General features: G+C 49.4%; 1 protein-coding gene across 2 annotated transcripts in view; it reads right to left on the reverse strand.

The window, feature by feature from the left end:
- HUNK (hormonally up-regulated Neu-associated kinase) overlaps positions 1-16,341 on the reverse strand; it is a 112,361-nt gene that overhangs the window by 4,399 nt on the left and 91,621 nt on the right. For both annotated transcript variants that reach the window (XR_003792440.1, XM_029215490.1), the window contains exons 8-10: positions 12,840-12,923; positions 7,728-7,775; positions 1,998-2,178 (exon numbers count right to left, since the gene is read on the reverse strand). Coding sequence is in view for 1 of the 2 variants with exons in the window: in XM_029215490.1 (XP_029071323.1) it covers positions 1,998-2,178; positions 7,728-7,775; positions 12,840-12,923 (313 nt within the window). In the remaining variant the exon portion in view is untranslated. The remainder of the gene's footprint in view (positions 1-1,997; positions 2,179-7,727; positions 7,776-12,839; positions 12,924-16,341) is intronic.

A 16,341-nucleotide genomic window follows, 5' to 3' on the forward strand; every position in this document is an offset into this window, starting at 1 on the left:
GGCAGTGATTTCGGGGACAGCCCAGGGCACTGGGAATCCTCTTCACCTTACACAAATAAATGCACAGTTCCTGAAATAAACCTCCTCCTCGGGCCAGTACAGATGCCCGAGATTCACCGGCAGAGAGAAGGAAAATTTCATCGATGGCTAACGTCTCCAGTGTTCCAGCTGGCATGTGAGGTCCCTGTCCCTCCGAGGTGGCTGCGTGCTCCCAACTTGTAGCCCGGCTTCTCCCTCCATGCCGTCCTGCTTCCTTCACTTCCCCAGAGGTGCAAATCCTGGGAGGACGCCCCTCACACTGGCCCTACTGATCCCCAGCTCAGAGTCAGCCCCGGGGCATAGAGCCAGACACTGCATTGTCCCCGCAAGAAGGGCACAGTCACCAGCCCCAACCCTCGAGCATGACTGCCGGTTCGTCTTCATCCCATCCTGCCCGGGAGGCAGTAGGCTACACTGGTCAGGAGAGAAAGTTCTAGAGCCAGGCTGCATGGTTGGAAATCTGGGTGCCGTCACTCACCAGCTCTCTGACTGTGGACAACTCTCTGGGCTATTTCCTCATCTCTAGAAATGGGGGCGAGAATGATTTCACTGGGTTGAGGTAAGAGTTGAAACAGTGCCTACCACACAGTGAGTGGTCAGTGCTAGCAATTATATAGGCTCCGGGGTGCTTCTCAGCAACAGGCTCTCAAATCCCAGGAAAATGCAAAGAAACAGAGGACAGTTGGTCCAGAAAAGTATCAAGGAACGCACTCCACCTCTGAGGCTGCAAAGTTACCCCCAAATATGCAGCCCTGACCTAGACTTTCCTTGGGGAATCCATAGGACGCCACTGCCAAGGGTCCTAACAGGATTTGCTGCCTATTCCCAAGCCAGAAAGGAGGATCCCCCAAGGAGGGACAAGCACAGTCTCTCCAGTGGGGTCCCTGCCTTCCTGAAACCTGCAGAATGAAACTGAACTAAATGGAATTGTTCTTCTCTGGGTGAGAACCGGTCTCAGAGCCAAATGGACCGCACTGCTTGGTGCTGTTTGAATCTCTCTGATAATTTCCTGCTTGCCCAGGGAACCACTGGTTGATCTCAGACAGCCAGGGCCCTCCTGGAACCTCAGTCTCTTCACATTTAAAACAAAGAGATCGAAGACTGGACTCCACAGTCTCTCCCATCCGCCCTCTGTAAGGAGAACCTCTCCCCTACCCCACAGTTGGCCTCAGGATGCTCCCCGGCTCCCTGTGCCCGCCTCCCGGCTCTCAGTGTGTGTTAAGCCTCCCTTCTGCATCGCTGGAGGCTTGCCCCAGAGGAAGGAGACCCATATCGATCAGTTATCTCACGTGCTGGATGATGAATGAGGCAGAGGAGCCCACACACATATCTCATTCGAGCCACCCGATAGCTCTGATGGGTAGATTTCCTCACAAGTGACGGAACCAATTAAGATCCTCAGAGGGGAAGGAACTTGGGCCACAACCAACTATAGAGCTGGGTTTGAGCACCCTACCTCCACCCCAAAGCCCACATCACTGCCTCTCAGGGTGCACTTTTCTGGTGAAGGCTCCCACAAGAGCACGCCCCCATCACGGCTCCCGCACCAAGATCTCTGCCCCTCCAGTACTGAACACCCATTCCTGGTTCCATGATACCATGCACCCCAAGCTCTGCTCCCGCAATGCCACGCACCCTATCTGCTCCTGCAAAACCATTCCTCCGATCTCTGCTCCTTCATCCTGATCTCTACTCCTGTAATACCTTACACCCTGATCTCTGCTCCCACAATCCCGTGCACCCCATCTCTGCTTTCTCAAATCCTGCCCACACTGGTGGACAACACCAGGCAGTCTGGACTTGCTTATTCTCAGGTTGCCTTGCATGCATTAATCCTGCTTTCCCATGGGCACGAGAGGTGTGTCTGTCCCAGGGGCCTACACAGCCACCAGCCTGGGGTACACAGCGGCCACGCAGCTGAACACAAATGGCCTGGAGAGCCCCCCGAGCCGACCCACCTTTGTCGGGGAAGCCAGGCTTGGCGGCCTTCCGGTCCTTCAGCAGGGCCCTGGTACTCTGAATCTGCGTGATGAGCGAGGCTGAGGGCTGTTTGTGCGATGGCAGGCTCTTATCCAACTTCTTGGAAAATGGCCGATGAAGAAAATCCCCTCTTTTCTCTTGTTCTTTGGGCTTTTTATCCTTCCAATCAGAAGCAAACATAGGTACTCAGATGCACACAAGAATACACAATGGAGTCCCTCTCTGAAGAGTTATCAAAGTAGAGTTAAGAAACGCCAGTTTTCCAAAACGCTAGGCTCTCAGCTACGTGTTGAACGATGGAAGCGCTGAGGCCCAGCGGATGCTCCAGGGAATCTTCCTCCCTCCGCCTGGGCCACAGCAGCCTTCGGTGGTCCCCAGCTCCCTGCCTTATGACGTTTTGATGTGTTCCAACAAGGGCAAGGTCATCCCTGGGCCGTCCATTATTCTAGAACAAGCTGAACAAACTGGCAAAGCGGATGAGGACTCCCGGAAACCTGCTGCCTTATTCATAGCAGAGCCCTACGATTCTGCCCACAGTAGTGGTTTTGCAAGGCAATTCTGCAAAGGCAACGTAACTGCTTCCTCCGTGCTTGTGTGTTCAGTCAAGCCGAGGAGGTGGACGACCAGCCCACGGAGCCCTGAGCCAGTCTAGGTGAGCTTCTGACCCCTTTACCCCCTCTGGGCACGCGGGCTCTTACTTGTGTACTTAAATTGGCACAATTCAGCCACTTGTGCTGTCAGTCTTGCCTTTATTTAACTCAATTATAATCCCTCTGCTAGGAGTGAATTTGACTGTTTTATATATCTTCCACCCCACAGCCTCGGGCACGAAGCCAGGCATAGAGAGAAAGCTTAATAAATAGTTACTGAAATATTAAAAAGCAAAAACAAAAAAGCCAGTGGAAACGGAACTGAATTAAAATTAATTGGGTTCAAGCTTCTGGGAAGGGTGATGCTGCTAAGAGGAAGCTTTTTTCTGGCCCTAAAGATTATGTTTGATGTTTACTGTTAAACAGAAGCAACTGAAACCGGACCTCACCACAAGGGAGGGGGAAAAAGAGACCGATTTTCACATTTCTTGCCTTAAAGAGCATTTGCAATTCAAGAGAGCTCATCTATTTTTCATTGATGTTGTTGAAAAGCTTCTCAAGGAAACATCCCCTTGCACTCAAGTAGCCCTTTCTAATGAGGATTTTCAGAGCCTTTACGAACTGGGGTTCATTATGTCCAGGTTTTGAGTGGGAAAGAACGACTGGGAAGAGATGGAAAGTGGGGATGCCCAGCACCGCCTTGAGTGTCACCATGAGGACAATAGCTCCCCGGGGCTTACGCCTTGGCTGAGGTGGCTTGTCACCTGGGGAGGAGTGAAGTGAGATGAAAGCAGAGGTGAAACTTCTGCAAACACCCTCCCCAGCTTCTGGACAGCCACTGCCACCTTTACTCAGGATGCCTGGAATGCAAGACACTATTCTAAGAGCACGACCCATGATGAGGCAAATACTGTTATCCCCTCTTGCAGAGGAGCCTGCGGTGGTTAAGAATTCACCCAGAATATACCCAGACAAAACTATAATTCAAAAAGAGACATGCACCCCTATGTTCATAGCAGCACTATTCACAATAGCCAAGACATGGAAACAACCTAAATGTCCGACAGAGGAATGGATAAAGAAGATGTGGTACATATATGCAACGGAATACTACTCAGCCATAAAAAAGAACGAATCATGCCATTTGCAGCAACATGGATGCACCTAGAGATTATCATATTAAGTGAAGTGAGTCAGAAAGAGAAAGACAAGTACCATGTGGTATCACTTATATGTAGAATCTAAAATATGGCACAAATGAACCTCCCTACGAAACAGAAACAGACTCACGGATGTAGAGATCAGACTGGTGGTTGCCAAGGCGGGGGTGGGGGGGGAGGGAGGGGGATGGCCTGGGATTTGGGGTTGGCAGGTGCAAACTATTACATGTAGAACGGGTAAACAACAAGGTCCTACTGTATAGCACAGGGAACTACATTCAATATCCTGTGATAAACCATAATGGAAAAGAATATAAAGAAAGAATGTCTACATGTGTGTAACTGAGTCACTTTGCTGTACAGCAGAGACTGGCACAGCACCGTAAATCAACTATACTTCAATATAAAAAAAAAAAAGAAAAAGAATTCATCCAGGAGCCGGACGGCAACTCAGTTTTTCACAGTCCTCCCTGAAAGTCGGTGTTCTCAACCCTTGACTCCACATTGCCCTCCGGAAGCCTGGGGCAGGGCCAGGCGTTTCCAGTGGCATAGAGAAAGGCTGGGCACAGCGACTGCGGGATCAGGGACCACACTGTAGTCCCAGGGCTCCGGGTCGGCATCTGGAATGCTACAGAGGAGGCCATGGGCAGGACACTACGGAGGGGGAAGGGGGCATCTGCTCCAGGCCAAGGCCAAACACAATTCTCCACTGCCCCCCTCTCCCCATTTCTATCAAACACCAACAGGACCCCGTCTCTACAGCAAAGGAGAGTGAGCTTTCACGCTCCCCAGCCTCCCCCAAGCATCAAAGGGCCTGTCCCGAAAAGTCTGGCAGAATTCCATCCTTTTGCTCTGTTCTATCTCTGTTTTTATGAGAAAACTCATAAGTTCTACCTGATAACACCTTAAACAGGAAAAAAGAAATCAAACACGCTTTCGTGATACATTGTAAAACAAGAGTATTTGGAAGAAAAAACAAAACTGGAGTCCCCCCCTCCCCCCACCCCCGGCCCCTTTTTAAGGATTTTTTTAAGAATGATGAGCACGCCTTCCTCTGGGCTGCCCTGTGATCCCTACACTCAGACGGCTTCCTGCCGACGGCTTCCTGGGTCCGGCTCAGCCCTTTTCTAACTCTCCGTGGTTCTCAAAGCTAAAGGTTCCAGATACAAACTTTCGGGGGGCCAGTATCACCACCCAGATAGAGTTCATGAACCAAGAGGTATACAAGGTATGAGAGTTTTCTGTAGGAAGAGACCAAGGTTGGCTCTAGAAATCTCTCCAACAACCGACTAAGGGGTATTTGGCAATGAGCAGAAAGACTGCGATGGGGGCAGAAGAAAGGGGACATGGATTTAGGACTAAAGATTGTGGGAAACCCTGCTCAGGCCCCCCTGTTGAACTTAATCCCAGGATCCTGAACCATGGTGCTTCCTCCATAACCCCCAGAGCCCCTTTCTCCAGCCAAAAAGACTGGGTGACTTCACAGTGACTGGTTTCTTGGGAGATACCAAGAGTTCATCACTGGACCGCTCCCTATGCGGGACGACCCGCTGGGTCAGTCAGTCCCAGTGGAAGGGTCACCAGCCCCCAGAAAACGAGTTTGTTTACAAGCAGCCATCCTCATGCCTTCCAAACACAGGTTACAAATGCAACTGATCATCCAATTCTACCTTTTCATTTGCATGGCCTATTTTCTCCAAAAGAGATTTCCCAGGGAGTAGGACGCTAAATTGCCTTATGTAACAGAAACAGATCTTCAGAAGGACTAATTACGCTCCCCCTTTGACATGCCTGCACCCATTCCCGCGCACCCCACCCAGCAACGCTGGCTGCCTTCAGGTCGCTTTGGTTTCCCTCTGATTCTCACGGGAGGGCGGTGCGCCCCTCCCCCGCGTGCGCCTAAGGTCAGGCCATGGAGCTGAAGCTTCAGGGGTCTTCTCTGCCCCCTCACGCTCGGTCCGCACCCCCAAGGCAGATCCAAGAGGAGGCCACAAGCAAGCCCCACACAAAACAGCTGCTTGTTTTCTTTCAACCACGTTCCAACCACCACACATGTGCGTGGACATTTACAAAGCTGGACACTTTGAAAATGTGACCCCTTAAAGGATTATCTACCCAAGACTCTTTGGATGTCATGGATTGTTTGATGGAGGAGAGGGAGAAACCAGTGAGTGAGGATCCATTGGGCTACGAGAGGGAGGTGTCTACAGGCTCGGCAGCCGGGCCAGGGGGTAGGGGGGAGCCAGTCCTCAACTTCTGAGATCTGAGCTCCAGGGAGCGGGTCCCCTTAGACTCTTCCCTGCGACTCCAGGCTCCTGGCTCCAAAGAGCCGCAGTCCTCCCCCTGCCTTTCCCGTTTTGCTCCTGAAGGTATGGCCAGGTGACCTTCAGCAAGTCACTTCCCCTTGAGGGACGGGCCTCCCCATCTATAACCAAAAGGGTGGGTCCTTCCTAAGCTCTTCGGTTATAAAAATGAACCCTACATCTCGCCTGCTTCACTGTCTGAAAGGCAAAGGCATTCATTCAACAAGGACAGATGAGGCCACGCCTCCTGGGCCCACCCCCTCAGCCCCGCACCCCCGAGGCTGCAGGAGGAAGTGCTGCCCAGCGGGGCCACCTGCCCCTCACGCAGTGCAGAACTGACCACAGAGTGTCAGTGATGGCACAGCGGAGGGGCCAGGGGACTGGAGGCGAGCTACAGCTGTCCTCTTTGAGGAGCCTTCAAGTCCGCTCAGCATGGGCTTTCTGGAGCCTGGTGTCCCCTTGATGATGAGACAACCTCACCTGGCTGTTTGGAACATCAGAACCAGGTGCGGATCGTGGACACCTGGGATGGCCCAGGGGCCCAGGTGTTGTCTGCTGGTTGATTTTGGTTCCTTGCTGCCCATCCCATAAGGGAAAGCCACAGAGGCCTGATTTTGCCATAGGAAACAACCAACTGAGTTGAGAAAAAAGAGGGCGTGGTTCATAAATTAGGCCACTGAGCCGGGAAGCCCTGGACTGTTGTAAACCCCACTTCTTTTTTTTTTTTTTAATAGAGGATGATGTTGAATAAGTATGTCCTCATTAATTAATTAATCTATTTATTTATTTATTTATTTATTTTTGGCTGTGTTGGGTCTTCGTTTCTGTGCGAGGGCTTTCTCTAGTTGTGGCAAGCAGGGGCCACTCTTCATCGCGGTGCGCGGGCCTCTCACTATCACGGCCTCTCTTGTTGCGGAGCACGGGCTCCAGACGCGCAGGCTCAGTAATTGTGGCTCACGGGCCTAGTTGCTCCTCGGTATGTGGGATCCTCCCAGACCAGGGCTCGAACCCGTGTCCCCTGCATTGGCAGGCAGATTCTCAACCACTGCGCCAAACCCCACTTCTTTACAGGTAGAAACACGAACGCATAGCCAAGCGTGTAGTTTTAGCAAGACAATAAAAAAAATGGTCAACTACGCATAGACAGCACTGATCTGATCTGAGGGATTCTGACAAATCCACTTACAACAGGATTCTGCATGGTGGAATTCAGGACAGGATGGAGGCGTGCGAGGTCCAGAGCCCCGAGCAGAGATCTGCCAACCTTCAGGGTCATATGTGATGGTTACTTTCATGTGTCAAGTTGGCTAGGCCAGGGTACCCCGTGTCTAGTCAAACACCAGTCTAGATGCGGCGGGGAAGGTATATGGTATGTGACTGACATTTAAACTGGTAGGCTTTGAGTAAAGCAGATCAGCCTCTACAGTCTGGGTGGGCCTCATGTAATCAGTTAAAGGCCTTAAGAGAAAAAGACTGAGGTGTCCTGAGGAAGATGGGATTCTGCCTCCAGGAGACATGGGGATGAAGCTGAAACATCAACCCTTCCCTGGGTGTCCAAGCATCACACACACACACACACACACACACACACACACTATTGGTTCTGTTTCTCCGGAGAACTCTGAGGAATCCAACATAACCCCCCAAGTTCTTACCTGCACAGCGTGAAATTCGAGGTCTCTTGTCCAGGTGCCCAGGGAGGCCTGTAAAAAGCAGCATTTTTCAACAATTCAAGGAGCTTCACTTGCTGTTTATTTCCTAATCCCTACCCCCGCCCACTTGCAGCTCCGGTTGAGGATTCTCCATTTCAAAGTTTATAGACAAGAAGCCAAACTGTCGTGGAAGCAGGCAGCAGATAGATGTCCTAACACCTGCCCTGGATAGATTTTCTAGGCAACATTTTTATTAAAGTCTAGGACACATAACGCAAGGGTGCTCTGATGATGAGTAAGGAGTTCAATATGTTTCCTCAAACAGCAAGCACACGTCGCAATGGCACCCTGATCAAGACAGAGAACGCAGCTGGCACCTGAAGTCCCTCGTTCCCAGCATCCTCTCCCTGTCCCCAAAGGTAACCACTGTTCTGATTTCTAACAATTCAGCTTGACCTGATTCCATACTTGATTTTAAAAATTTGTACACAGGGCTTCCCTGGTGGCGCAGTGGTTGAGAGTCCGCCTGCCGATGCAGGGGACACGGGTTCGTGCCCCGGTCCGGGAAGATCCCACGTGCCGCGGAGCGGCTGGGCCCGTGAGCCATGGCCGCTGAGCCTGCGCGTCCGGAGCCTGTGCTCCGCAATGGGAGAGGCCACAGCAGTGAGAGGCCCGCGTACCGCAAAAAGAAAAAAAAAAAATTTGTACAGATTTTAAAATGACACAAAGAGAAATCATTGTAGTATTTTACTTTTAAACTTACAGTCCCCGTTATGGGTTTAATTTTATTCCCCCCAAATTCATATGTTGGAGTCCTAACCCCCTGACCTCAGAATGTGGCCTTACTTGAAGACAGGGTCAGGCCAGGCCCATCACATCCTCTTTGAAGCTCTGGGGAGGGGGGAGTATGAAAGTTTGCTCTCCTTTGCCTTTGAGAAGAAGGAGTGTTGGTGTTACCTTGACAGAGATAAGCAAGTTAAGATGAGGTCATCAGGGTGCGTTCTAGTGCAATGTGACTGGTATTCTAATAGGAAGGGGGAAATTGGTCACACACACACACACACACACACACACACACACACACACAGAGAACGCCATGTGAATATGAAGGCAGAGATCGGGGTGATGCTTCTACAAGCCAAAGAATGCCAAAGATTGCCAGCAGCCACCAGAAGCTAGAAGGCATGAAAGATTCTCCCTCACAGCCCTCAGAGGGAACCAATCCTGCAGACACCTCGACCTTGGATTTCTGGCCTCCAGAACTGGGAGACAATACACTTCTGTTGTTTAAGCCACTCAGTTTGTGGGACTTGGTTATGGCAGCCCTAGCAAACTAATACAGTCCCTCCGCACCCCTGCACAACTTTTCTTCCAAAACTGCAGTGTTACTTTGACACTACAGAGGAGCCCTCCAGTTCTAACTTACATTTTGCTACAAATTAGCAGTATTCTTCAAGACTAAACAAACTTGGCTCCTGGCTCTCTACAGCTTTAATAAGCCAGTTTAGAAATGATGACTGCTCTGCCATGACCCCCATGGCCCCCCAGGGCCTCTGTCTTAGGAAAAGGAATCTCTGGGGCACGTGCCTAAGGTGAGACAAGTGTCCCACTTTTCCAGACATAATCTCTGCCTGTTACAGGAAGAAGAGGGGGAGAAAGTGGTAAAGTCATAAATGACGGCACTGTAGTCCCAAGAGGGAAGCTCTTTCCACTTAATTCAGCTCCTCCGTCTCCTTGGAGAGAAAGAACCAGGATCGAGAAGAAGAAAGAGACCATCACGTGCCCTCAGTGCCCGGACATGGCCCCGGAGCCGCTCTCCAGCCGGCTTGTGTACAACCTTGAACTTCATTCCACGGTTCCTGCTCACAACACCTCCCGCCTCTGCCACTTGGCCGCTTCTCCTCCTGGACCAGCTGACGGTAACTGGGAAGAACCCCACAGAGGCTCTGAGTGGGCTTTACCTGGAAAATCTGGCTCCTTTCAGACTTTCTCACCACTTTTTCTAACTGGCCCCATTCTACTTTCTAGGTTCCAGCAGAGAGAGGAGTTGCACCATCTAGTCAGAGCCTGTAATTTAATTAGCACAAGGATCGCTGCAGTTTGGAGAAAACAAGTGGATCACAGAAAATTGAAATGCTGTCTTCCATTAGAGTTCCTATTGAAACCCTAACCATTAAACACTTCGACAAATGTTTTAAAATGCTTACTATGTGTTTTCCGGGCCAAATGAAATAATCAGCTGAGAATAATAATCTGGATGAAAAAAAGAGGCCCCTTTCCCATCGCGGTTCTGACACTTAACACACAAGCAGGGCAGGGTACTAGGGCAACCAAGGACATGGGCATCAGCCACGTGGCTTAGAGGCTGCCTAGGGCACACACATAGGGGCATGCGGTACGTCTAAGTTTGTGTTATTACCTGAGGCCCTAAACAGTCAAACCAAGAGGCAGGGGAGCCTAACAGTGAATTCAGTATCCCCTGGATCCCAGCCGAGGTGCCCACCCTCCCTGCAAGTGACTGTAAGAGGTCCCTCCCTGCCACAGGGCATGGCCATCAGGTGATGATAACTCGACTTGCGCGCTATGGTGCAGGTGGCCCCCTACTTTAATCAAGCTAGGTGTCCCACCTGGAATGTTCGACCTTCCCCAGATGCTGGCCCAATTCTATTTTCTGAGACTAAAGCCAACTTGATTATTCCATCTGTTCATCTAGCAAATATTTATTGAGCCTCTACTGGGTGCCAGGCATTGTGTAGGCTCTAGGGACACCGTGAGGAGCAAAAGTGACACCGTCCCTGCTCTTAAGGAACTCACAGTCCAGAGTGGGGAAGACATGATAATCAAATAATCTCTGAACAAACAGGACCCTGCCAATGCGACAAGCCCCAGGAAGCAGAATGTGTGTGACCGTGTGTACTGGAGGGATGCAACCCAATGGCAGAGGTCAGAGAACGGCAGGGGTCCACGAGGATGTGAGCTGAAGTGGGATACACATTAACTCAGCAGAGAGGGGTGGGGAGAACATTCTGGAAGAGAGAACCTGGCAGCCAAGAGAGCACAGTGTCTCAAGGCCCATGGGACTGAGCACGAAGCAAGAAGCAGTGCTGTGTGCGGGGCCTGGGAGACAAGGCTGGAGTTGCTGGTAAAGCCAGTTCAATCCGAGGCATGGTGGCCACGTCACAGAGTTTGTCTTCCAGGTTAAGGAAGCCTTTGAAGGTTTCCAGCGGGGAAGTGACATGGTCTGATTTGAGTGTGAATCGCTCGCTCTGGCCGGTGTGTGGACGGAGTGCCAGGTAGTCACGGGGAAGGAGCGGGACCAGTTAGGAAGGAGGCTGCAGCTGAGGTCCACGCAAGAGGTGATGGTGGCGAGGATGGGGCGGATGGAGAGTGGAGGGGTTGGAGAGTTTCAGGAGTCAGACCGGCAGAACTTGGCGACAGACTGGCTCTCGGGGTGAGGGAAAGGAATACAAAGGTCTTCCAGGTTTCTGCCCTGTACTGAGGGTGGGGCTGCCATTTGCAGACAGAAAATAGGGGCCGGGGTGGGGGTAGATGGGGGAGGAGAGGGGGGGTTGGTTCCAGGCGTGCTGGATTTGAGACGCCTTCATTCACGCCATAGAAGTTTCAGTAAGCAACTGGCCGGAGGGGTGTGGAGCTCAGGGGAGTCTGGCCCTACACCATCTCTTTTCTCCCTCTCCCAGCCCTAGAAGCCATGCTCCCCGCCCAGCCCCAGTCCGCACCCCCCTGCTGCCCCTCCAAAAGCTTATCTCCATCCTCATCATGCTGGTGCCTCACAGCCAGTCTCAGAGGAAGGAGGCCTACAGCCTGGGGTCAAGGCCAGGGCCCACTCTGGCTGCTCTGAATGCATGCCCTTCCCCGCCCCATCACTGGAGTTCCTTCCTCTGCCTCCCAGCCCGCCTGCTCCCCAGCCCCTCTTCACTGCCAGCGGCATCGACGGAGAGATCTCTGTTCACGGTCCTCACTCCCCGCAATCCACGCAATCTCCTTTCTGCCTTCTCCACCTCCTCCAGGACGAGAAACCGCTCAGCTGTCACCACTGGCTGCTTTATACTTGACCTTTCCCATGTCCTCCCTGGCATCCCTCCCTCCTGGGTCTCCGGCTGCCCCGTTATCTTCGCTAGCTTCTCTGTCATCAGCGTCTCCTTTTCTCTGCCTCCTTAAATGGTGCCATCCCCCAGGCTGTGTAGATTGACCAGTCTCGCCCTCCTCCTGCAGCTACCCCAGCCCACGCCCGCCTCGATGCTCAGGGGTGGCCGCATTTACACGTGGTGCCGGCAGTTCAGCAGCCCCGTCACCGGCGTCACTGGGCTGGCCTGGGCCGTGTCCCACTTGCTTTCTGCTGCCGCCATGGAACGCAGCCCGGCTCGTTCCATATTCCACAGGAAAGCACTGAGAAGACAGGCGGGCCCCACTGCACAAAACAGCGAATGAGGAGTCCTGGTGGGGGGACCCTTACCCTGTGCTCCAGGCCTTGGTTCTCGAGTTCCCAGGCACAGTCTCATAACAAGCATGTATTTGGGGTCCAAATTTGGGACGATATGATACCAGTTTTTACTCTGAAATCAAAGAATCTTGGTATTTTCTCTCAGGTACGTTCTAGGTAGCATCAAGTCAGCAGGGACAGCTGACTGGAAAGGATTGTTCCAGATACTTTTTCCTGTTCCTCACTGTACTTTGTTCCCCTGATGCCAAGTGTTACATACACTTATATTTTTCAGCACCTCGTTTTTAACCTCTTGGAGATCTGACAGCGGATTCCAACCTTGATTCCCCAGGGAGCTTTAAAAAATACTGACCCCCGATCTCGTTGGAGATCGAGAATGGATCGATGGAATCAGTCTGAGGTAGGGCCTGGGCATCCAGATGTTAAAATGCTCCTCAGGGATTCCACTATGTGGCCACAGCTGAGAACCATAGTCTAGAGACTGAACGATGGTGGCCCCGCTGTAAACCATGTCTCAAAGGCTCAGTTAAGTAAGTATTTGTCTTTGGCTACTTCTGTGTCCTACAATAATTGGTTTCCTTTCCCCTCTTTCCCCCAGAATGGAAATCCACTCTTCCTAAGAGATCCTGGGGTTTGCTCTGGGGGCCACTCACCTCATAGGGCTCCTTGGTGGGCCTGCACTTTTCTATCTGGTAGAGCTGGGTCTTGTAACAGACGCTGTCCTGGATGTCGGATTTCTACCAGAGGAGAAGAGAAAAAAAGCCTGGCTTAACTCACAGGAAATAGAAATGTCCATTAAGCATTCATTAATTTTTAAACCAGCGCTTGGCTGAGAAAAGGCAGAAAGGGGTTGGCAAGGCACTTAATTGCAGTGCAAAGCCTCATCCAAGGACGAAGTGTGGGGAGAGCTCGGCACCCAGAATCAGGTGACCTATTTCTGTTCCTGGCTCTGTCAGGAAAGGGCCAGGTGACCCTGGGCACATTACTGCTCCTTGCTGGGCCTCAGTCCTTTCATCTGTGCGATGAAGACCATTCTAAGACATGAAAAATGGATAAATAACAAGGACCTACTGTACAGCACAGGGAGCTAGATTTAATATCTTGTAATAACCTATAATGGAAAATAATCTGAAAAAGAATATATATATGTATAACTGAATCACTTTGCTGTATACCTGAAACTAACACAACACTGTACATCAACTATACTTCAATTGAAAAAAAAAAAGCCCTACCTCCTGCCCCCTGCCCCAATAAATGTCACAGCAATTCATAATATAGCTTAAAGAAGAAGACAGATAACCACACCTAAGATGATCCAGGGGCACTGTTTAGGTGCAATCCTCTCTGGCGACAGGTGAAATTAAATGACTGATTAATTTTTCAGCCAACAAATATTCACAAAATGCCTTTACAGGCTCTCCAAATTAAAATCCACGCTTCTAGGTTTTAGAAAGAGGAAACAAGAATCAAGGGATAAGGGGAGAAATGACAAATAATTAAGTTACAATATTTTACTTTTTTTTTTTTTTACAGGTTATTAGTCATCAATTTTATACACATCAGTGTATACATGTCAATCCCAATCACCCAATACGATATTTTACTTTTTAGTTCACTAGTTTTGCTTTCAAAATTATACACGGTTGTTAGTAATTGGTTAATGATATTCATAACTGGCACAGTGCACAGGCACAATTAAATTAGCCTTGTGTGGAAATTACTGAGTGGACCAGCTATGGCTGTCTGTGGGGAATAATTCATTCTTAAAAGCAGCCACCCACCTAGACAGTGGTTCTCATACCAGCTATGTCCTATGATTTAAGGTTTAAGTGTGAAACAGACAATAAAATAAGAAAGAACCTTCTCCAGTTAGAACTAAGTTAGTTGAGTTTCCAGGGAACTTCTCAGGAAGCAAAACCACAGAGCTTTGCAACACTGCACCATTCGTAACCCTGATGCTGGGCAAACACAGCAGATGGCAAGACGTCCAGAGAAGGCAAGACATACCCTGAGAGCTTCACACAAATGTCTCTTACTTGGAATGAGCCGTGTGATTAAGAGTGTGAGTAACCAAAGTTTGCATCTGTAGATGTGGAAGTAGACATAAGAAAGAAACTAGGGCTTCCCTGGTGGTGCAGTGGTTAGGAATCCGCCTGCCAATGCAGGGGATGCGGGTTTGAGCCCTGGTCTGGGAAGATCCCACGTGCCGCGGAGCAACTAAGCCCATGCACCACAACCACTAAGCCTGCGCTCTAGAGCCTACGAGTCACAACTACTGAGCCTGTGTGCCGCAACTTCTGAAGCCCGCATGCCTAGAGCCCGTGTTCCGCGATAAGAGAAGCCCTCACACCGCAACGAAGAGTAGCCCCCGCTCGCTGCAACTAGAGAAAGCCCGTGCGTAGCAACGAAGACCCAACACGGACAAAAATAAAAAATATAATTTAAATAAGGAAAGAAACTATTTTAAAAACAAAAGCCCCTCTATCTTATTGATCAGTATCCAGAAAACTGGTTCTTCCAAAAGAAGAATGTTTGAATCTGCTAGCTCACTCAGGAAAGTAGCAATGTCATCCTTTAAATATGTGAAATCACAAACTTTAGAGTCAGTTTCATGGAAACATTTTTTAAAACGAATTTTTAAACAACATTCATCATTTCAAAAAGAAAATCAGCGTGTGACCCTCCTCTGTTCCTTTTACTTGAGAACTACTTGTCCCTAGCATGGTGGTTCCTAAATGGTGTGATCTTGAGCCCATATGAGTGAAAAAAGTTGTTAGCAGGCATCTACAATATGTGCGCATTTATTTATAAATTATAAGCATGTACTATACTAACATATCATGTACATTATAAAATAGGCAATAAAATAGGAATTTAAAAGGATAAGATAAGAAAGAAATATAGGACATATGGTCTTCTTATAAAAGAGAAATGAGAAATGGCTTCAAGTCTAACATGTCTTTTAAGCTCATCATCATAGGTGAACAGAGGACCTCTGTCCTCTGGTGTGAGAGAATTTCTTAATCCCTCCTATCACATAATAAAATGATATAAATAACATACTATGTATCAAAGGTCCAGTCTTTCTGAACTCCACTTCTCTCCTGCAGTAGCTTTCCCGTGACCGTGACACTGGCTCTGAAATCGAGCTGCGTATCTGTTCCCTTCCGAAGTTTCGTCCCATCACTGCTTCTGGAGCACGTTTTTTTTCCCCATAAAACATTGCTCTTATTTTTAAATGCCTTTTACTATAACGTTTCTTCTCATGTACATCATTCCTTTGGTGGCTCACCAAAAAAAAAAGGTGTTCTGTGGATAATTTCCTGTTGAAGCCAAATCTAGGAAATACCCTAAGCTGAATCAGCTTAGAAACATCTATACTTTTGTTCCATTGTTTAACAAATCTCCCGTCAAGCTTCTTCATCTATTCGGCAATGTTTCCCAAACATTTGGATGTCTCCCAAATCCATTTGCTAATGAGAGACACATTCTGATCATGCTGTCTTCTGGGCATCATTTTGGTCATTTTCTCCCTCATCAGGGAGAATAGCATTTCCCCAACTATTGGTGAATTTTCACCTTTAGCTTTAATGTAGAAACCTCATAAAAGGTTTGTAAGCCTATTGTTTAGTGGAATGTTGTGGGATATCGGGCTATCACATGACTTTAAATAGTACCGAAAACTCTAGAAGTTCCTCTTTACGCTATGGATTCTAAATGTCTTCCTAACAGTGATGACCCCGTACAACCTGATCTCAAGGCGCCATACAGGCAAGGTGAAGGTCATCCTTCAGGAATGGGTATGAAATCAAATTTCAGATGGGCTTCCTGACAATTCCAGGTTTCTCTGGCTGACTTCCTGTTAGATCTGGTCAGTCCTCACCATTCTGAGTAGGAGAAACAGAAGGAGTGATATGCAGAATCCATACTGCCTGTGATCCAGTTTTCTTTGCAGAATTCTTTTTTAACCATTGTCCACTTGGAAAGAGTTGATTTAGTCAAAACTAGATACTGAAGCATGTAAATTCCCTCACCCAGGCATGTATGAACTTCATGAGGCAGAAGGATGAAGGTGACCAAAGCATGAGGGTACCATGGTCCAACACAGGCTCCCAGCTCTACCTCCTTCATCTTCAACACACGCGACACCTG

This window comes from Monodon monoceros, unplaced genomic scaffold, assembly GCF_005190385.1.
Source record: "Monodon monoceros isolate NGI ecotype Baffin Bay Population unplaced genomic scaffold, NGI_Narwhal_1 Super_Scaffold_11, whole genome shotgun sequence".
Taxonomy (NCBI): Eukaryota; Metazoa; Chordata; class Mammalia; order Artiodactyla; family Monodontidae; genus Monodon; species Monodon monoceros.